At 39.5% G+C, this 25,489-nt stretch overlaps 3 protein-coding genes across 6 annotated transcripts; 2 read left to right on the top strand and 1 right to left on the bottom strand.

Moving 5' to 3' along the window:
- Positions 1-1,915: 1,915 nt before the first annotated feature.
- On the top strand, positions 1,916-5,321 carry LOC126606984 (beta-glucuronosyltransferase GlcAT14A-like). Its single transcript, XM_050274397.1, has 4 exons — positions 1,916-2,642; positions 2,750-2,825; positions 2,944-3,059; positions 4,559-5,321. Exons 1-4 carry the CDS (start codon positions 1,997-1,999, stop codon positions 5,071-5,073), a joined length of 1,353 nt encoding a protein of 450 aa, XP_050130354.1. The 5' UTR covers positions 1,916-1,996; the 3' UTR covers positions 5,074-5,321.
- A 190-nt stretch (positions 5,322-5,511) lies between these two features.
- On the bottom strand, positions 5,512-9,603 carry LOC126606985 (protein PAM71-homolog, chloroplastic-like). 2 transcript variants are annotated; one of them, XM_050274400.1, is made up of 10 exons: positions 9,298-9,603; positions 8,443-8,596; positions 8,164-8,347; positions 7,656-7,703; positions 7,421-7,517; positions 6,722-6,885; positions 6,571-6,636; positions 6,267-6,317; positions 6,069-6,199; positions 5,512-5,971 (listed from the first exon to the last, which is right to left on the bottom strand). In XM_050274400.1, exons 1-9 carry the CDS (start codon positions 9,413-9,415, stop codon positions 6,107-6,109), a joined length of 975 nt encoding a protein of 324 aa, XP_050130357.1. In that variant the 5' UTR covers positions 9,416-9,603; the 3' UTR covers positions 5,512-5,971; positions 6,069-6,106. The 2 variants fall into 2 exon arrangements, with proteins under 2 accessions (XP_050130357.1, XP_050130356.1); XM_050274399.1 differs by having other exon boundaries at positions 6,069-6,173; positions 9,298-9,602.
- Positions 9,604-15,782: 6,179 nt separating this feature from the next.
- LOC126606976 (GATA transcription factor 1) lies at positions 15,783-18,498 on the top strand. Of its 3 annotated transcripts, none has more exons than XM_050274394.1 (3): positions 15,783-16,159; positions 16,847-17,442; positions 17,675-18,498. In XM_050274394.1, exons 1-2 carry the CDS (start codon positions 16,013-16,015, stop codon positions 17,426-17,428), a joined length of 729 nt encoding a protein of 242 aa, XP_050130351.1. In that variant the 5' UTR covers positions 15,783-16,012; the 3' UTR covers positions 17,429-17,442; positions 17,675-18,498. The 3 variants fall into 3 exon arrangements, with proteins under 3 accessions (XP_050130351.1, XP_050130350.1, XP_050130349.1); XM_050274393.1 differs by having other exon boundaries at positions 17,667-18,498; XM_050274392.1 differs by lacking the exon at positions 17,675-18,498 and having other exon boundaries at positions 15,785-16,159; positions 16,847-17,660.
- The last annotated feature ends 6,991 nt before the right edge of the window (positions 18,499-25,489 follow it).

Below are 25,489 nucleotides of genomic sequence, written 5' to 3'. Positions count from 1 at the left end.
CTTCCTCCTATGTCACTCACAACAGCTCTTCGAATTTGGATGCTCACGCCCTGATTTTCTAGACAAATTAATCGCTAAACAGTCTCGTTTGAATAATTGACAATTCCCCAATTGAATCGACAGCGTGAAAATCGGCTCATGACGTTTTTTTTTTTTTTTTTTTGAGATACAAAAGAGCGAGAACTTAAAGGGAGTCACCTCTAATACAACCAGCCCCTAAATAGTCAAATAAAAGAGCCCTACTCGCGACAGAAGGACAAGATCTATCCCATAATTGAAGGTTGCCATACTGGAAGCCAATACTCGTAACTGCATCAGCCACAAAATTTGCTTCACGGAAGATATGAGTCTAGGAGATGCAGTCGAAATAGTCGGCAATACATTGGATATCCCTCTGCTTTTGGTAATCCAAAGAGCGTCTCCAAAAGTCAAGCATTCAGCAACGTTGGTAGAGGTCGACCCCAACCATCTAGCACCAGCAACCACAGGCACACCACGATCATCTCCGGGAACAAATCCGGCTGCCGCCACAGATTCTTTGACCGACCCATCAAAGTTTAATTTACAGAAGCAATCACTGGGAGGCATCCATCTAATGTTTCTTTTACCTTATTATTTACTAGTACTTGTTTTCTTATTAGCACTTAAGTAGTCTTTACCCAAACTAAGAGCTAAAAACCCAACTCTAGTGAGGTAAGGCTTAGCATTGTTAAAAACAACTTGATTTCTTATTTTCTAAATTTGCCAGCAAATCAATAAAGCAACACTAAGCTTGGATAATTCCTCATTACTTTTATAAACCGATATCAAGGGATGGAGAAATTAAGCAGTTCAATTCAAAAGGACTATCATAAACCATATTAGGGTGAACATTTACATCACCATAGTAATATTGTTGAAATTAACGTTTTTTGTAATTTTCTAATTGTAGCACTGAGAGTAAAATATATTATGCTCATATAGCTTTAACTCAAATTATAATATGCACATAACTATATTACAAGGATGAATAACTCTTTTTAGTGTATCAAATACTTTATGGTTTCGTTTGGTATAGAGATCGGTCTATAATGGATAAGTCACTATTTTTAACATATGTTGAAATAAAAAATGAAAATTACAGCCAACTTAGAGTTAGAAGATTGAGTACTCAATAGGAAATGTTACCTATAATAATTCCCCCTATAATTGGAGGATTAGAAAGGAGAATTTTCCGTAATAATTCTCTTTAAAATTGGAGGATTGCAAAGGAGAAGTTTGCTTCATTCTCCTCTACCTTCAGAATACTTAACTGTAGGAGAAAGGCTTCTATCCGGCAATTGGACTATTGCCAAGAGAGGAGGGTGAAACCAAAGAGTGAAGTTCGGTGAGGTTATGTGATTTTTTTGTGTCTGTTTGTTAGATTGTAGAAGTGGTCTGGATTTTGGACCCAACTAGCCAATCGAATCATCTATACCAAACAAGATCTTAAATATGATGTCACATTGTAAATTGAATAACAATTAATTAAAGGAACTTTCACGAAAAACTCCTAATACTGTTCATTTTAACGAAAAATCATATTTTTACACTAAAAAGTCAATCTTGGTACTATTCATTTTATCTTTTATGTTGCCCTTATAGTTAAAACTCAAAATTTTCAAGCACTTTCATTAATTTTTCTTTAATTAAAGGTGTAAAATGTAATTAACCCAGAACTAAAATTAGGTGCAATTGTGAATTTCAAAGGGACAAAAAAGGGGGTAAAATAAAGAAATGAAAACTAATGAAAAGGGCTTGAAAACTTTGAGTTTTAATGATAAGGACAAAATAAAGGGTAAAATGAATAGTATCAGGATTGACCTTTTAGTGTAAAAATGTGGTTTTTCATTAAAGTGAACAGTACGGGGTGCTTTTCGTTAAAGTTCCCAATAAAGAAAGAAGGTAGGCAGACAGAATCGAATCAAAACCTCACTGTCATCAGATCGTCCATCCGCCACTATCACAGTACCCAGCAATGCAAAACTCCACCCATTCCCCATCGCCACCGCCACCAACACCGTCTCCATTTCTCTCCTCCACACCCACCGCCGCCGCCGCCACCATCCCCATTCTCTCAATCAAAGACCCCAAAGCCCTCCTCTCAATCATCCTAGTCTCTTCCCTTTTCGCCCTCCTCCTCTTCCTCTCCTCCTCCTCCTCATCATCATTATCCTCCTCCGCCGCCCTCATTCATTCTCGACCCGACCCATTTCTCTTCCCCAACCAGCAAGCCCACCGCATCATTTACCACGACAACAACTCCTCAGATCCCACGCCCCCCTCCATCGCCTACCTCTTGTCAGGGTCAAAAGGCGACTTGGGTCGGATCCTGAGGCTCCTCTACGCCGCTTACCACCCCAGGAACCAGTACCTCCTCCACCTCGACCGGTCCGCTTCCGATTCCGAGCGGGAAAAGTTGGCTCTGAGAGTCCAATCACTGCCCATTTTCAGAGCTGCCCAGAATGTCCATGTCATTGGTAAGGCTGATTTTGTGTACCCAACTGGGTCTTCTGCTATCTCTTTTACGCTCCATGGCGCCTCGATACTTCTGCGTCTGTCGCCAAATTGGGATTGGTTTATCAGCCTCAGTGTTCGTGATTACCCACTAATCACACAGGATGGTACGACGCTTTCAATCCTTGGCATTTTAATTAACATTTCTGATTTTTGTTTTTAAAATTTTTATTTTTTGTATGATTTTTTATATGGGGTTTTCTTGGTCCTGTAGATCTTCTTCACATTATGTCGTTCTTGCCTAAAGATCTCAACTTTGTGAACCATTCAAGTTATATCGGCTGGAGAGAGTACGACCATTTGCCGTTTCTAGTGTATTGATTTCGAGTTCTATGTTATTGTTACTCTTAATTTTTTTGGTGGATGCTGTAAGTGAAATGTAAGGTTTCTATTTGTTTTTTGCTACAGGTCTAGGAGATTAAGACCGATAATTGTTGATCCGGGGCTTTATCTTTCGGAGAAAACTGACATGTTTTATGCTACACAGAAAAGGGTGTTGCCTAATGCTTACCGGTTGTTCTCTGGTACATTTTTTTTATACTTTTTGTTGACTAATTTTTGCTTAAATTCATTCCGGTATTTCACTTATCAGAGCAGAAATTGTAAGGTTAAAAGCGTGATTGCCTGTAAGTTAGTTTGAGCTATAATTGCATGCAGTGTGTGTTGTCTAGGAACCGAACGAATATCAACAGTCTATCTAGTTTAGCCTTGCAAAAAGTTGACTAAGATTTATTCATCTACTGCACTTCCATTAGTTAGTATTATAATTTTTAAGTGGTGGGAGCTTGTAGAATTGTATGATTTGGCTAGATCAACAGTGGCTAGATCAGCAGTCCCACTGCTGGGTTCTCATGTATCCTTATGTAGTTAAACAAGGATTACCATGTCAGTTAATGTTGGTTGACTTGATAACTAATAGTTTTAGAACAATAACAATGTCGTTTTTTCTGGAGGATGGGACTCTTCAAGCGGTTATTGGATTGAAGCAATCATTCCCTTGAGCCTAAAGGGTTCATCGGTTCTGCTTGCATTTCTAGAGATGAAGACAAAGCCAAAAGGAAACAGCCTTCCGGTTTGTTTTATCACTGTCATTGGTGTCAAGAATGTTGAGGGAATACGTTGTGGACCTATGGTTTTGGTGGTTTAGGATAAAAACTAATCTTGGTAATAAAAGAACCAAATTCTGGAACATCAATCTAGTGGTCGATCCTTTGGTTTGGAGGTGGAGAACCTAAAGATGAATAGAGAGGACCTCGTATGCTGTATATGAAACCCTGCAATTTCCACTCCAACAAAGTGGGTTTGAGTTCCCAAACAACTTTGTGTTTTAACTTTGAGTTCCGAACTTATTACTGGTTACCGACAAACATAGTGTTGGTTTGCCATCCATAGCGTCAACTGCAGAAATGTATAAGGAAGAATCCAGTTTTGCCTTTTAGTTATCAAGCATCGAGTTAGTGACCAGGTCTCTATCTCTTTCTCACACACACATCTCTACGTTTATTTTTGTAAAAAAAAATGCAAGTTTGCAACATAGAAAGATCTACTTATGAATCCTGATGATGTAATATGCAAGATTCATAAATTTAACTTTCGAGTTTTGTCACAAAGCGATGGTCCATATAAGTTAATATCATCTTTATACCTGGGTTAAACTTGGATAGATTCAAGAGTAATTGAATATACAGCAATGGATACAGTTTCCATTTATTCACTTATAACTCTAATAGGATTTGGGACTGAGACCATGGAACAACTGATATGTACCAGTTATTACTCCCGCGATGCCCTTAAGCTATCCTGAAAGCACAATAATTCGGAGATATACTGTAATGATAATTCATTCTTAACTGTTTGATTACCACTATCATGTAAAACTAAAGCATTTTATCTCTTTTCTGTATGAGATGGGGATCATTTTGGAAACTGAGTAGTAGCACTTTATGACATGAGTAATAGCACTTTATTGTAGGACAAATAATAAAATTGTCAACATAACTCGTTTGATAATTTTTTTCTGCAGGTTCTTCTTTTACGATTCTGAGTCGCAATTTCATTGAATTTTGTGTTGTTGGTATTGATAACCTGCCAAGGACTTTGTTGATGTACTTCTCAAACACACCTTCTGCTCTTTCGAATTACTTCCCTACCATTCTTTGCAACTCCCAGCAGTTCAATAAGACTATCATAAACCATAACTTAGTATATGCTAATTCCGAGACACCCCCTAGAGAGAAGCCCCAGCCAATCAGTTCCGCTGATTATGATGCTATGATTCAGCATGGAGCTGCCTTTGTCACTGGACTCCGGGTAGATGATCCGATTCTTGACCGGGTGGATAGAGAAATTTTAAAACGCAGGCGAGGAAAAGTTGTTCCTGGCGGCTGGTGTTTAGGTGGGTTTGCAAACGACACTTGTTCGGTCTGGGGGGATGCTGATATTTTGAGGCCTAGTCCACAAGCAAGAAGACTTGAGCAACTTTTAGTCGGATTGCTCTCAAATGGCACATTCCTGTCTCATCAATGTATATACGAGTGACCTGGATCATCAGTCCCACGAGAGATCGAGAGAAACGGATAATGTAAGTTGCCCGCCCCTTCAGCATTTGGAAATTTTGGAAGAAGAGTAACTGCTACGGGGTGATTCTTTTAGCGGCGCTAGGCTCAGTTAAATCGTGATTATTGTAAAATGTATTACAAATCATTGTGCTATGAGTCATGTCCCTGTTGTACAGGTGACGTTTGCCTCCATTCTCTGAAAGTAAAGTAGTTTGTGTTTCTTTTTAACTCTCAAGATTACGTTCTTTGCTGGAATTCAATTGCTTCTTGGAAAAGCACATGGAATTGCTTCTTGGAAAAGCACATGGAATTGCTTCTTGAAGGAGTCTCTGTTAGGTACTTCTCCAGAAAGCAATAAAAAGTGTTTTTGGTATCCTGAACTCTGTCACTAAACACAACTACAAGACACTTAACAGCATCCATAACACCGCTAACATTGCGAGTCAAGAGTGTTTAAGACCGTTAACTTTGTCATTCAATTTCTAATGATGGCCTTCACAGGAATTGGAGGAACATTATAGAACAAAGAATCCAGAGCAGCCACTGAGGAGATGCTGAACATCTGCCACTGACCTCTGCCAAACTTCTAAACATTTCACTACGAAACCTTTCGGATACGAATTACGTTACCTGCAAGGATACAAGCAATGCGAATACTCCACTAACACATCCGCAGCTCTTCTATTTCCCTCCAATCACTATTCCACGGCCGTCTCATGTGCATCCATGTTTTCTCTTTATGCACTGATGTATCTCTCTCTCTCTCTCTCTCTCTCTCTCTCTCTCTCTCTCTCTCTCGCTTGCGAGAATTTTCAGAAAACTCCGAAAAATGTGGCTACTGCAAAAACTAGGAACAACCCACCTCCCACGTAGCCAACCTGATTGAAAGATACAGTGAGTTTGCAGCCTTGTGACACAGCATCAAACAACAAAGTTTTCAATCTTACTAATATCACGGAGAGTTGTGGATCTTACCAGTTTTTCGGAAATGTAGTTGGCAAGAAATGCCCCTCCTAGAACAGCAATAGATGTCGCAAGTACGTGTCCAGCAATGGCTCCACTTGCCACGCCCCATGGAGACTGTATTTAAGAAGTGTTGGAGGAAACTATCACCAAGATTAGTAGACCGTGGAAGAAAGATTTTCATGTGACTGAAATTGAACAAGGTTTCACCTGCGCAGCACCGAGAGCGATCGTGGCGAGCATTGAGCGATCTCCCCATTCCTAGAAGCAAAAACAATGTAGTCAGGTTTGAAATCTGTTCTGATGACACAGTGGCAATATTAAGCTTCATCCCTTTTATTGCAAATGAAGGCACCGACGTTCGCATTGATATGTGGTTGATGGTAAAAAAAATACGACAAGGTAGGAGAACAAAGATTTCCATGATGTCTGGCATTTCTGGGAAAATTGGTAGCTAAGCAGACATTAGATGTGCATGTAAAGATGTTGTTGCAGATAAGTGAAATATGCTTACGGCAACGAATACAAGGGTGAACGATTTCCAGACAATTTCAAGTGGATTAGTGAGCCGCTTTGACACCTGAGAAAGTACAAAACAAAAAGGTGCATAAGAACAGAATCTTCTAAAATGGATATGGAAAAATATACGACAGCACAGAGTCTACCTTCTCTTTCACAAGCTCCTCGGCCTCGGTATATTCACCGAGCTCAGGGCTGCTCTTATCACCACTCTTCACATCACTTGATGGAAGGTCCCATGCATCTTTTATTGATTTGAGACCGAAGAAGAGTAGAAGAGTTACTGCTGCATATTCTCCAATTGGCAAGGCTGTTGACATGACCACAAAACAACAAAAACATGAGGAGATTTAAGATAAATTGTGGTTATAGATTATTCCATCAGACCATCACAGACTGTATCTCAAAATTCATCGAGATTTAAGCACCGGTATTGACATGTGCGAAAAACAGCCAACTATGTGAGGAGTTTGTAATGGAAATTTACAAGTAACTATCTCATATCATACAGTAACATCCAATCACATACAACTCCAACTCCATATAATTGCATTACTACTCATTAATGAATTTACAAATGAAACACTACGTCGAGAGAGGTGAGAAGTTTATCTTAAAATTCAAATTCTTCAAACAAAACTTATAGGCACCCATGACGGTTTGACATTGGCTTTGATGCACCATATTCAGAAATTTGGTTTCTCTGATTTGGCGGTTTTCTGGCAGAATTTAGGATGGGAAATAGGATTGATAGAGATCAAACGAATATTTCAACCTGTTTCCTGAACATGCAATAAATTATGAAAATATGTCCTGGACGAAAAATACTAAGAATTACAACTTACTTGTCTGGAATTGAGCAGGGACCGAGTTAAATATTCGCCCAATAATGACAGACAGGACTGTCATAAGTGAAAGAGCACCAGTTGACCCCAACAGAACCTGTTCAATATCTTAGTGGATAAGGTGTTGGGTTTCAACCCATGCCTCCCAGGTTTGAAACTCCCGCCTCCCCTAAAAGAACAAATCAAACTTAATAGATAGAAAGTAAAACTTTAGAGAAGATAGAAAAACTCATACCAGTACTTTATCATATTGCATGGCTAGGAGTGCAGCAATGAAGAATGTCTGGTCAATAGACAGAGTATAACTTTAGGTCCAGTTTCTTCTAGTAGCATACATATGATTTGAAAAAAAATTACGGAGAGTTTCGTGTCTTGAGAAGTAGCTTTATGACATTGATTTCAGGTTCAACAGTTTAATTGTTTAACCCATCATAGTATATCTAATCTTAGTTAACACAATAATAAAAAATTATTGACGATCAACTAGTAAAAATTTAAAGAGACTTCGTCAAAATAACAAAATAGAAACTATTATTTTCTTAACCCCATTACCCAGCTCAGTAGGTTTAGTTACATGGATCTTTTGCCCCGTGGCACATTACTAAAGGTCACCATTCTGCTCTACTTAGTAACATATCTTGGAAACGCAGACACTTATTTACATGTAAAATACACGGCATCCTTGCCACTTTTTGACATAAATATGGACAGAAAACAGAAGCAGAAGGGGAAAAATTAGTTACCTTGTCACCAATTTCAGAAACAAATATTAAAGAAAATGCAGCTGTAAAGCCTGATTTTGCAATTGCTGCTAAAAGTGCTGAAGGTCCTCCTTTCACAAAGGCAATCAGAGCAAAAACTAAGGCGCACCCAAGTGGCACAAGACCCACAGAGAGGGGATAAGAGATTTGAACTGGATGCTTCTCACTGCCAAATCATGAAATATTAGTATCGTTCAGGTGACGGTTAGCAGTTTAACATCCAATAATTCAAAGTAATGTAATACATGGACTATAACTCACATTTCAGATGAACTGTCACTGGGTGCATCACTTGGAAATATTTTCTTGTTTTTGTTTTCCTCACTGTCTTCATATCCTCCAGATCCGATACTAACATTAGATGCTTGGACTCGTACGTTTCTGCCAGCACACCTTGATATCACTCTACATCTCACTATAAATACGTTAGCCAGAGTATTGCTTAGAACATGCTATAAACACGCAAAAGATTAGAGTTCATGGATCAAATAAAAAAGGTAGACAGTATACCCTTCGCAAGCGACTAAAATCACCACCTCGGAAAGTAGACAGCATGATGTATTCAAGCAAAACAACAATGTATTCCTTAAACCATTTCGAACCAGTCATAATTTGTTACTGGGTAGGCTGTAGGTACCCCGAACAACTTTTGCCATGAAAATGCAGCTTGCAAATAACCATTTGGAATGAGTCACATATTTCGTTTTATCCTAACAGAAGCAATTCATGTCCTCTGTCCACTACCACAGTACCAGTGTACCACCACTACCAAAGTAACCGCCTCCCTGAACCGAACTCTCACATTCAAACAATACTGAAAACGGATAAACTTACTATGATTCTCCCAACCCAGGATCAATTCACAAGGTCAACAACCCACCCAGACAGCCATTGAATCTTGCAGTTGCCTATAATTTATCAAAACCATGATACCCCAACTTCCGACCAACACAACTAGCAATTAGCCAAATTCTATGCAAAGCAATGTAAATTCGAAAAACCAATTAACCAACATGCAATAACTTTAGCTTTAATTACAGTGAGAGTAAAGATTAAAACTTGAAAATTTGACGTAGTTATAGCAAGAGAGCAACAAAAAGAAGGATAAGAACTTACACGATGGTTTTCTGGAAAGAGTGGGACAGCTTGGAAGAGCGTCCGTAAAAGCTGACAAGGGAAGCTTCTTGCTTGGATTGAATGGCATTGGTGTATTGAGAATCCCCAGTCCTTGCATTCTTTCTTCTTTTGCTGTAAGACTTTTTTATTACAGTTTTTTCATCTCCTTTCTTTCTCTGCAAGTGCAGATTAAACCCAAAAGAAAGACTCGTTTTTTATGAGTTGAGTTTTGGGATTTGGTAGGATTGAGCAGGGGAACCGTTACCCAGTTAAGCAAGTTATCGTTTCAGAGTTTCCAAAAAGTTCCAACTGCACTTCTGAGGGTGGGGATTTTGTAGCCTGCCACGTGTCGGTTGTGGGTGAGATAAAATGGAAGGGGTGCGACTTTGTAATGTGAATTCCACACGACAGTAGATTGGCTAGAGTTTGCAGGGCCCCGGGCTATTACAGAAGATCAAGGGTTTTTGTTATGGAAAGGATCCTCTCTCCGGATCCTTTCCTCTTAATCCACCAAATCAGGGGATTCATACCGTTAAAATTTGATCCAGCGGTTGAAGTTATTATAACTTTTAAAGCGAACCCCTGTTTGTAACCGTTGAATTAAATTTCAACGGTACGGATTTTCTAATTTGGTGGATTAGGAGAAAGGGATTTGAAGAGGATCCCCTTCCTTTTGTTATCCCTAATTTGGTGTTTTTCTTTAATATAACGGTATATTTAAAACCAAAAGGAATGGGTGCTCGGCTAAGCCACATAATGGGGTAACCTAAGAGTATCTCCAATGGGGGCTTTATCCATAACGAGACTACCACATTTCAAGCCTTAGTGAGAAATTTCATCCCCATGAGCTGGAAAATAGGGCTAGATCAACCACTTGGCCTATCAACTTCCTTTTTTGAGTAACATAAAATTGGGCTACATCTAGCCCCAAAAAACAATGGATCCCACAAAAAAAAAAAAAGTAACAACTCATGTGAGCAAAATTCTATCACTGTCACTCCACTTGCGAATACATTATTTATACTCTCCTTTAATTTTTTTTAATTCTTTTTTGGCTAATTAATGATTGTTTTAAATTCCATAAGAACTAAAATTTCAAATTGATTTAACATTCATGGGCATTAGTGGGTGAAACTTTCAAATAAAATTTTTTTTTTTAAATGTATGATACTAATTTACTAATTGGTGCTAGTTAAAGTGTTGTATAGTACATGAAAATCAAATTATTTTATAAGGCGAAGGGGGGGTTTGTATCTTTCAATGGATGAGAGTGATGAAATCTAACTTTGTCAGAATTTGAACTGTTTTAGGTTGAAAGGTTCATTAAAAAAAATTATGATAACACGTCCAAAAATCAACTTAAGAAAAGTTAACACAAAAAAAAATTGGTCCTTATTTACTGTTTTGGCTAATTAGTCCGTAATGAGGACCCTTATTTAATAGGTAATCCTTATTTAATAGAGATTTTTTACGGAATGACTAATATGATTGATGGTTGACAAACTCAATGACAACTTCTATCAATGTCAAATTTCAAATACGAAAGTGAGTCCTTATTTAATAGAGATTTAAAATGGGGACCAAAATGAAATCTTAGGGTCCGTAAATGCAACTAGGCATTTTTATTGTTTTAGGCAAATTAGTCCTTATTTAATAGAGATTTTTTACGGAATGACTAATATGATTGATGGTTGACAAATTCAGGGACAACTTCTATCAATGTTAAATTTCAAATACCAAAGTGAGTTGTGCCAATTTTAGACAATTTTAACTAAAAAGCCTTTTTTTTCTCATCAAATTATGCACTAGAGAAAAATAGTTTTTTTTTTTTTTCTCAAATCCAAAAATTAGTAATGAGGATTGTCAGAATGAGTTGACACAACTTGATTTGTTTTAACAAAGGAGAGTACTATCTACATACTTCTTTTTACTTTTAACACGTCTTCTTAATTTTCTGTCGACGGATCGAATGAAAGATCAAAGAACAAAATTAATAAGGGATGTGTGAATATTACATCCCTTAACAAAAACTCATTAACCCTTTACCGAAATGTTGAATTTTTAGTTTATTTCGTGTTGTGGTGGCGTACGATGTTTGTTATTCAGTACTACGGTATATTGGTATTCATTTTCACTTGAAGTGTGATGTCTTATGTTCAAATCTCGTGGATGATAAATTCGATACCAAATTAAGTTGTCAATTGTGTATTTGTGTGAATTAGCCGAATTCTCTTTCTCTTAATATAAAAATATTAATGTACTAAAAAAAAGGGTGTGCTATCCACACACTCATTTTTACTTCTCCCACACCCCTTGTTAATTTATATCCTTTGATCTTCTTTAATTCATCCGATCTGACGGTCGAAAATTAAAAAGGTGTGAGAGAAGTAAAAAATGATGTGTGGATATCACACCCAAAAAAAAAAAAAAAACTACAGCATCCACAGCATGTGCTTTGTGAAAGGAGTCAATCACAGATCTCTTTCATCAAGAGGATTAGCTGGTAAGGTTAAAATTCAAATAAAAAAAATAGAAAAGAAAAGAACTATATTTCCACATGCTGCATGTTGATTGGACAAGTTACGTGTCCCTTAAATGGGAGTGCGACTTCGTTGCAGTCGTCCATTCTAGGCGATATTTCAGCGGCCCGACCTTCTTTCGTGTAACTAAAGTTTTGTCCCCATATTACCCCTTGTGCCCTTCCCACCACTACATATCGTTTTGGATAAATTACAAAAAACTACCTCAACTATTGATGTCACGACACTTCCATACCTCATCTTTTAAAATTGACAATGTCATACCTCTTCTTACGAATTTGTGTCAATATTATACCTTCTGTTAGTTTGGCGTGAATTTCTCAGTTAAATATTGATGTGATTTAATCTGGGACTCATTTTCTATTAAAAAAATTATTAAAAACTAAAAAAAATCATTTAATATTTTTAAAATATTAAAATAATAAATAAAAGTTAAAATAAAAAAAAATAAACCAACACTCAGTTCATCCCCTTCCCCTCTTCTCTCTCTTCTCCCCATCTTCATCTTCTTCCTCCTTCCTGCAACTGCAACCCAGAAAAAAAGAAGAGAGAAAAAAAAAACCAATTTGTCTTCCCCACTCCCACCCCCCCAACCCCCTCTTCTCCCTACACCCAACTTCCCCACCTTCGCACCCACCCTGCACCCAACCTCGCACCCACTACCTGCAACCAAAAAAAAACAAAAACAAAAAAAAAAAAGAAAAACCAGAAAAAAATCCAGATCCCGTTGAGGTGGAATCGAGAAACCTTCGCCATGCCGATTCCGAAGGTTGAGAACCTGGGCGCGGAGAAAATGGGGGGAATGGGTGTGGAGGGAAAAGGGTGGGTGTTGGGGGGAGGGGGACTGACGAACTGGGTTTCCTTTTTTTTTTCCTTATCTATCTTCTTCTTCTTTTGCAAGTTGGGTAAGGGGGGGGGACAGACGAATTGGGTTTCCTTTTTTTGTCTACTTCTTCTTCTTCCTCTTTTTCTTCTTCTTCATCCTTCTTCTTTCTGGGTTTATTGGGGGGGGGGGGGGGAATTGGCAAGCATTTCATGGGTCAATGCCATAAATAACTTGGTGTTTACTGTGGCGGTGCAGCAAAGGCTTCTGTAACGGATTCCCAAGAACCGAGAATCACAGAGGTGAAATAGGGGTTAAAACCCTTGAATTTCCAATCAAATTTGACATGCAAGGAATAAGAATTATACCTGAGGTTTAATGGAAGTCAATTCGAGTCCACAAAACTTCGAATTCGTCACGCTTGAACTTGATTTTCGCCGAAGCCTCTCGTTGGGAAACTGGTAAAGAAAGAACAGGGAATTACTTGGGTTTGTGGTGGGGGGAGGGGAGCGAACTGGGTTGGGTTGGGGTTTTTTTTTTTTTTTTTTTTTTTTTCTTCTTCCTCTTCTTCTTCCTCTTCTTCTTCCTCCTCCTTCTTCTTTTTGGGTTTGATAGGGGGGAGGAACTAGGTTGGGTTGGGTTTTTATTTTTTCTTTCTCCTTTCTGGGTTGTAGGAAGATGGGGATGGACGAACTGACCTAATGTTTTTTTTTTGTTTTTTTATTTACTTTTCTTTATTATTTGAATATTTAAAAAATATTAAATATTTTTTTTAGTTTTTAATAATATTTTAATAGAAAGTGGGCTCCGAATCAAGCCATGTCAGCATTTAATTGAAAAATTCATAGCCAAGTAACGGAAGGTATAACATTAGCACAAATTCGTAAGATGAGGTATGACATTGTCAATTTTAAAAGATGAGGTATGAAAGTGTCGTGACACCAATAGTTGAGGTAGTTTTTTGTCATTTACCCTATCGTTTATGTTTTAGGAGATCCAGTAGATCCTCAACTCACATTCATTTATCGTACATCGTGCAGTCAGAAACAAGATCGGCCCAGGCTCAGTGCAGGCAGAGCGACCGTCCGAGGCCCCAAAAAATTGGGGGCACCAAAATTATTAGGGTAATATATTTATATATGTTTTTATAAGAGTATAAATTTATAAAATTTGGTTTAGTAATAAAGAAATTTAACTAGAACTGGTGGTTTTGTTGTTTTAAATTAATGAAGAGGTCTTAGGTTCAAAACACCATGTGTGCTTATTTACATTCTAGTTTTTACAAATTTCTTTTCATAACTGTATAAATTTACAAAATTTAGCTAAATGATCAAGAAGTTTGATTAGAAACAGTGGTTTGTTTTTTTTGCTAAAATTAATGAGAGGTCCTAAGTTTGTTTATTTTTTTTTCAATTTTTACAAATTTTTGTTTGGTTGTTAATTTATTTACTAGCTAGTACCTATGTGAGTTGTCATTTTTAAACATCCGTTCCAATTCAAGTCTAATCTTCAACAAAAAGTACCACATAGACTAAATTTTTAGACCAAATTTGCAAATAATATTATGTGTCATCAAAAGGTTTAATTCAGTGTTCATTCATTACTTATACATATCTTTAAATACTTGAAAACATTATTAGTTTTTTAGTCTTATATTGACGAGATTAGTAAATAAGAAAAAAATACTTTATACAAAAACACTTTAAAAGTTAAGATGGAAAACAAAACTCATAATCTATCTACTTGCAAGCTCGAAGTTTTTTTTGTTTCCTTCTCTCGATACAAAATAAATTAGTTATTCCGTATTTCTAAATTATTGAGTTTGAAGTGTTTTTCTAAATATAATTTTATCGATGTCTTAGTGTGAAAACAAATAATTTTTTTTATATGAAGTGAGGGCATATTTTTGGCGTCTCCCCAGGCCTCAAAAATCTCTGGACCGGCCCTGGTAAAAAATCATTGTAAATTTTTTTATTTAAAATTGAATATAAATAGTACCTGACGAAAACTGGCCGCACGATATACAATGAACAAATGTGATTGGAGGATCCGACAAGGATCCTCTCTCATATTTTAGTACCATTGTTTCCCAACATAGTTTTATACTTGGTCCATGAAATCTTTTATCTTCTTTTAGCATTATCACATCACATATTTATACCCCATGAGTGTACCATCTTAAAATATCGCACATTCTAAATTCACTTAAGCGGTGTTGGGGTGTGCTAAAGGTGAAATGGAATAGGGCCTGAATTTCTAAGGACCCCAAAAATTTTCTTCCTCCTGCCTGTTACATATGAGTATAAATTTTCTTATAAAAAAGTTTTTGGCTAAAAAGAAAAATTATGATCATGTTATTTTATCTATATTACAATTGATTAAGTGGAGTCTACACTTTCCTCCACTTTTCTCTAGCAATAGAAAAACTTGTGTATTATTTTCTTTCACTTTTCTCTAGCAATAAAAAATGATGTATTACTTTCTTACAAAAATATAAGTGTATTTTCGTATCTCTTTTCCAGTCATACTCCATTTTTTCATGGATGAACCCTAAATCATAATTTCATGGTAGTTGGACATTATTTAATTAATAAGAGTGAGATGTTGAATTTAATTAAATTTGAATTTAAATAGTTAAATTCTATATGAATATATTGTTAAAAATATTATTATTTTTCAAATAAAGGGAATATTTTTATTAAATTCGCACATATCCTTTAAAATGTCATAAACTCCATGCACTTAAGATGGTACACCCTTCCTATTGGCAAACCCAATAATCAAGAAATGTGTATATATTTTTTTAACAAATGATATTATTTACAGTAAATGAGAGGTGATGAGTTTAGCCTCATAATGGACTAACAATAATGTGATTCAATTTTTGCTTAAAACCTCTCACTTATAAGTGAAAGAGAAATACTAGATAAGATTTTAAGAGTTCAAATAACAGTTCCAAGAAGTCATGTAAGATACTTTTCAATTTGTTGGTAAAATATGAGTTAGTATTTACAACAACAATATGTCTGGTTACGCAACCTTTTAATTTATCCACCATACATTACCAAAACAAATAGAAAAATAAAAAGAAAAAAGAAAAATAATTAACGAGGGGTTTAGAGAGAGAAACTTTCACAGCCCTTCATTCCCACCCAAAAACCCCTCATCAAACTTCAAAGGGCATCAAAACGTGACCCCCTCTCTCTCTCTCTCTCTCTCTCTCTCTCTCTCTCACAGATAACATAGTTTTTGAATACAATAAAAAGAACCCAGAGAGACTTACAAACCCCTCTCTCTCTCTACAAAAACCAACCCCAAGCCAAAACCCTTGTGTTTCTCTCTCTCTCTAGAAATGGAGTCACTGGACTCACTCGACGACATCCTCGACTTCCACTCCGACGACGCCGGCGCGGACGATAAAGCCCATGACTTTAAACCCTCCATTGCTCCCTCTGGGGTTTTGTGCCCTGATGATCCTAGCCGTCCGTTTTCTCAAACAGTAAGTTGCTTGATTAACGACCCACCATTTCTGGCTTTGTTTTGTTCTTTGGGGGTTACAGGCCGTAGCCAACCGATTCCGTTTCTGAATCGGCCGAGACTCGGCTTTGTGGGTGTTTGCCACGTGTTCACCCAGGTTGGTTTGGGTTTGGACCGAGTTAACTGGGGCGAGTTGGTCCAAGTTTGGGTGTGGGTGTGGGGGATGGTGGCTTTGGATTTGTGATTTGATTAACAGCCATTTTTGTATAATGACGATTTTGCCCCCTTGGTATAGGAGCATTTACAGAAATACCGAAGGTTTTTTTATACAAATGGGTCAAGACTTTCGCCCATGTATTTTACCACCTATTTTATTTTATTTTATTTTATTATTATTATTATTATTTTAACAAAACAATATTGAACGGGATTGCGCTAAACTTGATAATGAATTTATAATAATGTGATTAGAATTCGTTTTTTCGAAAAAATCGAATATCTTCAATTTGGTAGTGCCATTGCCACAAATGTGATAGGAACAGTGAACCAAGCCTTCCTTACTTTGTCCAACATCCTACGTGGCAAAACTCTTGGATTTTGTTGCCCTTTGTTTCCCTAACACATGGCGGGGGATTAGCCTGATCGGTTTTTACGCGACCAACTCAAAATTTCCACCGAGTCAGCTCACTGTTTTTATGTTCACTTGCAGGAGGAGGGTGTGGAGGAGGAGCTAGAATGGCTGTCAAACAAAGACGCGTTCCCGGCGGTGGAGACATTCGTTGACATTAACCTTCTGATCGGGCAACCAGCGGGCATTGGCACGGACAAGCACCAAAGCCCTGTCTCGGTGCTTGACAACGGCACAACCCCCACCACCACCCTCATGAGCAGCTGTGGGACACTCAAGCCCCCTCAGGGTGCCCGAAGCAAGGGCCGCCGTAGGCGTGAAAGCTCCAGCTTCCCAGGCACTCTTGAGGAGCACGTCTTTTGGAGCCAATCTAACAACTGCAAAAAGGATGACAAGACAATAGTGAAAAGAACAACAGGGATGGCGATGATTGGGAGAGTATGCCAGCATTGCGGGGCTGATGAGACCCCACAATGGAGGGCAGGTCCCCTTGGACCGAAAACCCTGTGTAATGCTTGCGGGGTAAGGTACAAGTCCGGAAGGCTTGTTCCTGAGTACCGCCCTGCAAGTAGCCCAACTTTTTCAAGCAAGTTGCATTCGAATTCACACAGGAAGATAATGGAGATGAGGAAGCAAAAGCACGGGACGGGGATGTCAGCTTAGCCTGAGGATGATGGGTAGGCTAATTGTGGGTAGTCGACTTTTTTCCGTTTTAAGATTAATTTGGAGCTTGTAGGGTTGCTGTAATGGGGGTTTAATGGTGGTTAGTGTTTGCTCCTTGTTTTGATGAAATGACCACAGCTAGGTGAAATTTTGAATTGTTGTGTTTGGTTATGTTGTAGACTAGTAAACAAGATCGTGTTTTTGGTGTTTATCAAATTTTAATTCTTTGCTCTGTTAGCTTCCCAGGCGATTCAGGGGAGCAGCTCTTTTCGAACCAAGCCCACAAGGACAGCAAGGATGGCCGGATAAAAGCTAAACAGCAAGGACAACAATTGGGAGAAAATGTCAGCATTGCGGGATTTAAAAGACCCTGCGATGGCGGGCAGCTCTCATTGGAAAGTAAACCTTGCGTAATTCTTGTGGGATTAGGTACAAGTCTGAGATGATTGTCAGAAAATGCCAGCACTGCAGGACCAAAGAGACCCTGCAGTGGCTGGCAAGCTCCACTGGAAAGAAAACCTTGTGTGATGTTGCCGTGTTAGGTACAAGTCCAAGATGATTGGGAGAAAAGGCCAGCATTGCGGGACTGAAACGACCCCTCAATGGCGACCAGGTCCCCATGGAAATAAAACCTTGTGTGATGCTTGTGAGGTTAGGTACCGAAAGTCTGGGAAGCTTGTCCCAGAATACTGCCCTGCAAGTAGCCCAACTTTCTCGAGGGAGTTGCATTCGAATAACCTCAGCAAGGTAATGGTGAGTACGCATTTTCGTGTTGTTTCTTTATAAGGGTTAGTTCTGTGTTTCATTGCGTTTTTACTTGGCTAAACTTTAACTCTGATGCATGGTAGTATTGCGAAAATCTCATTTGTCTTGCGATTCATGAAGTCGGAAGCGTTTTTTCTTGACTTAAAATGTCGAATTCCCTTGTTTGCTTAATTAGAATTTGGGCCATGTGGTTGGGGCATTTCCGTTTGTTGTCTGGGCTGATCTAGACTTGTTAGTTTGGGCTAGACTTTCTTATGTTGGACAATGCAGTATTCTAAACTACGATGAGAGGAATTCGAATTTGAGTCACATCGTTCTGACCGCACTGCTCTAAGCCAAATCTCGTTTAACTAACGGATGCGAATAGTATTAAGTCTTCGTAAACTATGTCATTTTCTTGTATCAAATTACGTTTAACGGCTGAAAGGGACGATTAACATCCACCAATGGTTTTTATTGACACCCATAAAGACCTATGGAAGCCCATGATTTTAAATTGTTTTAATGACATTTCTATCCTACTGCCAGATGATTCAAACGAACAACTTATATGTTGGAAAACAAAAGGGAGTTGCTACTAACACCGAAAAACAAATATCTTTTCCTTGCTTCCTTAAAGAAGTCACCGTTATTTATCTGCTAGCACTGTTCGAGACATGCAAAAGCAATTCACTGAAATTTAAGGGGTTGCTTGATAACCATTTGTTTTTTGTTTTTAGTGTTTAGTTTTCACTTCTTTTTTTTTTTAAATTGAAATTTTATTTGGTAATTACTTTCTGTTTTTAGTTTTTAAAAAATGTGAACTAAAACTCAAGGCTAATCTTTGAAAACTCAAGGAAGTAAATGAAAACTTAAAATAGATAATAAGAAATTAGTTTTCAAAAAAGTGAAAAGTGAAAATGAAATGATTATTAAACCGCTCCTAAATGAAAACCCTAGTCTGAAATTGGTCAATCTACACCAAACAACAACAACAACAACAACAAAGCCTTTTCCCACTAAGTGGGGTCGGCTATATGAATCCTAGAACGCCATTGCGCTCGGTTTTGTGTCATGTCCTCCGTTAGATCCAAGTACTCTAAGTCTTTTCTTAGAGTCTCTTCCAAAGTTTTCCTAGGTCTTCCTCTACCCCTTCGGCCCTGAACCTCTGTCCCGTAGTCACATCTTCGAACCGGAGCGTCAGTCGGCCTTCTTTGCACATGTCCAAATCACCGGAGCCGATTTTCTCTCATCTTTCCTACAATTTCGGCTACTCCTACTTTACCTCGGATATCCTCATTCCCAATCTTATCCTTTCTCGTATGCCCACATATCCCACGAAGCATCCTCATCTCCGCTACACCCATTTTGTGTACGTGTTGATGCTTCACCGCCCAACATTCTGTGCCATACAACATCGCTGGCCTTATTGCCGTCCTATAAAATTTTCCCTTGAGCTTCAGTGGCCTACGACGGTCACACAACACGCCGGATGCATTCTTACACTTCATCCATCCAGCTCGTATTCTATGGTTGAGATCTCCATCTAATTCTCCGTTCTCTTGCAAGATAGATCCTAGGTAGCGAAAACGGTCGCTTTTTGTGATCTTCGCTAGATTGCTCCGGTCATTAGTGTGGATAAGTATATAAATGGATAGAGATAGGAAAGCAAACACAAGATGTACGTGGTTCACCCAGATTGGCTACGTCCACGGAATAGAAGAGTTCTCATTAATTGTGAAGGGTTTACACAAGTACCTAGGTTCAAGCTCTCCTTTAGTGAGTACAAGTGAATGATTTAGTACAAATGACATTAGGAAATATTGTGGGAGAATGATCTCGTAATCACGAAACTTCTAAGTATCGGAGTGTGGTGTCGTCTTGACTTGCCTTATCTGTCTCATAGGTAGATGTGGCATCTTCTCTGGAAGTACTCTTCCTCCATCCAGGGGTGGTATCTTTAACTGGTGGAGATGCACAAGGTAATGTATCAATTTCACTTGAAGCTTACTTGTAGTTTCAGGCTTGGTCAAGCGCGATACAAACCATGTAGTAGGAGTCCCCCAAGTCGCCGAGCTAGGGGGTCTGCTGAAAGAGGTGACAGACAAGGTAAGCAATCAGAGCTCCGACTGATTGTTCACCTTCTCCCCATCTTGCAGCAGCATGAAGGATAAAGAGAAGAAAAATGAGAAGAGATGATATGAGATACTTTTGCTTTTGAAGAAGTAACTTTCCACAGGCTTATTCTTGAACTGAGCTGGAGGGTTTTCTGGTTTCCTCCAGAGTATAAGGCCGACTGAAGAATTTGAGGGTCAAAACAAGTCCATCAAATCTAGAGTACGTTCCACCCTGCTGATATGGGATACTTTTGCTTTTGACAGAGTAATGGATGTATCGGCACGTGTGCTGTTACGCTTGTCTCCACATGCTTCCTTGTATCCTTCGCACTTGCCCTATCTGTTCCTCAAGCAGATGCGGAATCTTCCCTGGAAACATAAGATGTTGAAGATGAGTACTCGAGAGCAATGCCAGGTAAGTAATCAGGTAAGGGGTTCCAGGCAGTCAGTTCCTGGCTGGAAGCTTGATTCCAACTGCTGACTGATTGCTCTCTTTCTCCTTGTCTTGCAGGTAAAAACAAGGCCAAAGGAAAAGACAGGGAAAAAGCATGATATGGGATACTCTTGCTTTTAACCCTGATGATATGAGATATTCTTGCTCTAGTATAGCTTGTTTGCAGAGGTATTATCGGGGGGAAAGAAAGCTGAATATTTCGAAAGGCTTCGTTGGGAGTGCCCTCTCAGATATGATGAAGGGTTGAGCATTTTTGCAGGTCTGCCTGTCCGTTGGGGATGGAGGTCGACATATATAGGAGTCTCCCTAACAACAAGTAGTAATGCTATTCCTTTACCCTGCTTGGTCATAGCACGGTAGTGGGAGCTGCCAGTTTCACATGTTTTAACTCTGTCAGAGCACTTTGAAAAAGTGGTCTGTGGTATCTGGCTCTCGAGATTCGGAAAACGATGCCTCTTCGATTTTTGAGAAAGCAATCATGTTGGGGGTCTGACTCTCGAGATTCGGAGAGCAGTGTCTCTTCGATTTTTGAGGAAGTAATCATGTTGGGAGTCTGGCTCTCGAGATTCGAAGGGCGGTGCCTCTTCGATTTTGGAGCAAGCAATCTTGTTGGGAGTGTTGTCTCGAATGTGAGTAAAGGTTGGACATGTTTGCTAGTCTACCTTGCCACGAAGCACAAAGGTTGACACACAGGGACTTTCCAATTATCCAGCAATGGTACTGTTCCTTTACCCTCTCTTCAATTTTGAGAAAGTAGTCATGTTGGGAGTCTGGCTCTCGAGATTCGGAGGACGGTGCCTCTTCGATTTTGGAGCAAGCAATCTTGTTGGGAGTGTTTTCTCGAATGTGAGTAAAGGTTGGGCATGTTTGCTAGTCTACCTTGCCACGAAGCACAGAGGTTGACACACAGGGACTTTCCAATTATCCAGCAGTGGTACTGTTCCTTTACCCTTGTGGGTAATAATATGGTAGCTAGACCTTCAAAATTTATGTGTCTAAACTTTGTTAGTGCTGTTTCTTTGCTATTCTTTTACCTTTCTTGGTCAGAGCGATGTAGTGGGAGCTGCAAGCTTCACGTGCTCAACTTTGGCAAAGTTATATGTGGTACCCATGAGCTATTGTTGCGTGTGGGAAGTGGGTGATTGAACAGTAAGATTCATGTGCTTTCTACTTCACCAGAAGTCTTCGACAGAATGCCCATAATTTCTGCAAAGCTGAGTGTGCGTGTGACAGGTGCTGACAAGGCTAGAAAAGTAGGTGCCTCTTCGATTTCTGAGATTGGCCCTCGTGGTCTCTGAGCAGCCCAGCTTTTGAGAAAGCGAGCGCCTCTTCGATTGATTCGGAGAACGATGCCTCATCGATTTTTGAGAAAGCAATCATGCTGGGGGTCTGGCTCTCGAAGATTCGGGGAGCAGCGTCTCTTCGATTTTTGAGAAAGTAATCATGTTGGGAGTCTGGCTCTCGAGATTCGGAGGGCGGTGCCTCTTCGATTTTGGAGCAAGCAATCTTGTTGGGAGTGTTTTCTCGAATGTGAGTAAAGGTTGGGCATGTTTGCTAGTCTACCTTGCCACGAAGCTTCTCTTCGATTTTTAAGAAAGTAGTCATGTTGGGAGTCTGGCTCTCGAGATTCGGAGGACGATGCCTCTTCGATTTTGGAGCAAGCAATCTTATTGGGAGTGTTTTCTCGAATGTGAGTAAAGGTTGGGCATGTTTGCTAGTCTACCTTGCCACGAAGCACAGAGGTTGACACACAGGGACTTTCCAATTATCCAGCAGTGGTACTGTTCCTTTACCCTTGTGGGTAATAATATGGTAGCTAGACCTTCAAAATTTATGGGTTTAAACTTTGTTAGTGCTGTTTATTTGCTATTCTTTTACCCTTCTTGGTCAGAGTGATGTAGTGGGAGCTGCAAGCTTCACGTGCTCAACTTTGGCAGAGAACTTTGGCAAAGTTTTCTGTGGTACCCATGAGCTATTGTTGCGTGTGGCAAGTGGGTGATTGAACAGTAAGATTCATGTGTTTTCTACTTCCCCAGAAGTCTTCGATAGAATGCCCATAATTTCCGCAAAGCTGAGTGTGCGTGTGACAGGTGCTGACAAGGCTGGAAAAGTAGGTGCCTCTTCGATTTCTGAGATCGGCCCTCGTGGTCTCTGGGGAGCCCAGCTTTTGAGAAAGTGAGCGCCTCTTCGATTTCTGAGATCGGCCTTTGTGGTCTTTGAGCAGCCCAACTTTTGAGAAAGCAAACGCCTCTTCGATTTCTGAGATCAACCCTCGTGATCTCTAAGCAGCCCAGCTTTTGAGAAAGCAAACGCCTCTTCGATTTCTGAGCAGGCGCCTCTTCGATTTCTGAAGCTCCGTCGAGTGCAGATTTTTATAGGGGCTGGCATTAAGTTCCAAAGCACACTTGAATCTCCACCAGTAGAAGCTTCATTCTTGCACTTCTAAGATCTTGATTTGTCCGACCTCTTCTCTCTTCAACACCTTTGAAAATGTCTGGCCCCTCCGACCGTCGTTTTGACTTGAACCTTGTTGAAGAGGCAGCCCCGCCTTCTCCAGACAACATATGGCGTCCATCCTTCGTCTCCCCCACTGGTCCTCTTACCGTTGGGGATTCCGTGATGAAGAATGATATGACCGCTGCGGTGGTGGCCAGGAACCTTCTCACTCCCAAAGATAACAGACTACTTTCCAAACGGTCTGATGAGTTAGCTGTTAAGGATTCGCTGGCTCTCAGTGTTCAGTGTGCAGGTTCTGTGTCTAATATGGCCCAACGCCTATTTGCTCGAACCCGCCAAGTTGAATCATTGGCGGCTGAAGTGATGAGTCTCAAACAGGAGATTAGAGGGCTCAAGCATGAGAATAAACAGTTGCACCGGCTCGCACATGACTATGCTACAAACATGAAGAGGAAGCTTGACCAGATGAAGGAAACTGATGGTCAGGTTTTACTTGATCATCAGAGATTTGTGGGTTTGTTCCAAAGGCATTTATTGCCTTCGTCTTCTGGGGCTGTACCGCGTAATGAAGCTCCAAATGATCAACCTCTGATGCCTCCTCCTTCTAGGGTTCTGTCCAGTACTGAGGCTCCAAATGATCCCCCTCCGGTGCCTTCTCTTTCTGAGGCTCTACCGACTGCTGAGACTTCTCCTAAGCAACCTTTGTGAAGGCTCCCTCTTGTGTGTTTATTTTGACTCATGTATATGTACATATTTGTAGCTTATCGTGGATATCAATAAATAAGCTTTCCTTCATTTCAACGTATTGTGTTAAATACACCAAAGCCTTATTCGCTAAGTTCTTTGAATTTTCTTTTGTTGAAGCTTGTATGTTGAAGCTTTCTGAGTGGAGCATGTAGGTTGGGGTAGTGTTCCCTTAATTTTCCGAGTGAGGAAAACTTCTCGGTTGGAGACTTGGAAAATCCAAGTCACTGGGTGGGATCGGCTATATGAATCTTAGAACGCCATTGTGCTCGATCATGTGTCATGTCCTTCGTTAGATCCAAGTACTCTAAGTCTTTTCTTAGAGTCTCTTCCAAAGTTTTCCTAGGTCTTCCTCTACCCCTTCGGCCCTGAACCTCTGTCCCATAGTCGCATCTTCTAATCGGAGCGTCAGTAGGCCTTCTTTGCACATGTCCAAACCACCGTAACCGATTTTCTCTCATCTTTCCTTCAATTTCGGCTACTCCTACTTTACCCCGGATATCCTCATTCCTAATCTTATCCTTTCTCGTGTGCCCACACATCCAACGAAGCATCCTCATCTCCGCTACACCCATTTTGTGTACGTGCTGATGTTTCACCGCCCAACATTCTGTGCCATACAGCATCGCCGGCCTTATTGCCGTCCTATAAAATTTTCCCTTGAGCTTCAGTGGCATACGGCGGTCACATAACACACCGGATGCACTCTTCCACTTCATCCATCCAGCTTGTATTCTATGGTTGAGATCTCCATCTAATTCTCCGTTCTTTTGCAAGATAGATCCTAGGTAACGAAAACGGTCGCTCTTTGGTATTTCTTGATCTCCGATCCTCACCCCTAACTCGTTTTGGCCTCCATTTGCACTGAACTTGCACTCCATATATTCTGTCTTTGATCGGCTTAGGCGAAGACCTTTAGATTCCAACACTTCTCTCCAAAGGTTAAGCTTTGCATTTACCCCTTCCTGAGTTTCATCTATCAACACTATATCGTCTGCGAAAAGCATACACCAAGGAATATCATCTTGAATATGTCCTGTTAACTCATCCATTACCAACGCAAAAAGGTAAGGACTTAAGGATGAGCCTTGATGTAATCCTACAGTTATGGGAAAGCTTTCGGTTTGTCCTTCATGAGTTCTTACGGCAGTCTTTGCTCCTTCATACATATCCTTTATAGCTTGGATATATGCTACTCGTACTCCTCTACACCAAAAATACAAAAAAATACCATCTACTCTTTTTGTCCTTGTTATTAGTTTTTTCTTTTTGTTGAAAAATGATGCTAAAACCAAAGCCCAAACAACTTAATCAATAATGAATCTAGATCGGCACATTCCATGTCGATTCTCACAAACAAAACTAATTGAACAAGAAGGAGGATTATCAAAGTAAAAATTGCTAAATCTAAATTAAGACTATAGTTTGCTAAACTATCCTCCACAAATTTTTTTTATATGTAGATATACCTAATATCTCATTGCCAAAATCTTGAAAGAAACTCTCAACAAGCCAAAACAATGGGACCCAAAGCATGATTATTGC

The sequence above is a fragment of the Malus sylvestris genome, chromosome 16 (assembly GCF_916048215.2).
Source record: "Malus sylvestris chromosome 16, drMalSylv7.2, whole genome shotgun sequence".
NCBI classification, from domain to species: domain Eukaryota; kingdom Viridiplantae; phylum Streptophyta; class Magnoliopsida; order Rosales; family Rosaceae; genus Malus; species Malus sylvestris.
This window is presented reverse-complemented; position numbering and strand designations above follow the sequence as displayed.

Coding starts and splice junctions, on each gene's coding strand:
- LOC126606984 (XM_050274397.1), top strand. CDS start 1,997: ATGCAAAACTCCACCCATTCCCCATCGCCACCGCCACCAACACCGTCT. Junction 2,643..2,749: donor CCCACTAATCACACAGGATG/GTACGACGCTTT, acceptor TTGGTCCTGTAG/ATCTTCTTCACATTATGTCG. Junction 3,060..4,558: donor TGCTTACCGGTTGTTCTCTG/GTACATTTTTTT, acceptor TTTTTTCTGCAG/GTTCTTCTTTTACGATTCTG.
- LOC126606985 (XM_050274399.1), bottom strand. CDS start 9,415: ATGCAAGGACTGGGGATTCTCAATACACCAATGCCATTCAATCCAAGC. Junction 6,318..6,570: donor TCACCCTTGTATTCGTTGCC/GTAAGCATATTT, acceptor TTTTGCTTCTAG/GAATGGGGAGATCGCTCAAT. Junction 5,972..6,068: donor ACTACATTTCCGAAAAACTG/GTAAGATCCACA, acceptor TCTTTCAATCAG/GTTGGCTACGTGGGAGGTGG.
- LOC126606976 (XM_050274394.1), top strand. CDS start 16,013: ATGGAGTCACTGGACTCACTCGACGACATCCTCGACTTCCACTCCGAC. Junction 16,160..16,846: donor GCCGTCCGTTTTCTCAAACA/GTAAGTTGCTTG, acceptor GTTCACTTGCAG/GAGGAGGGTGTGGAGGAGGA.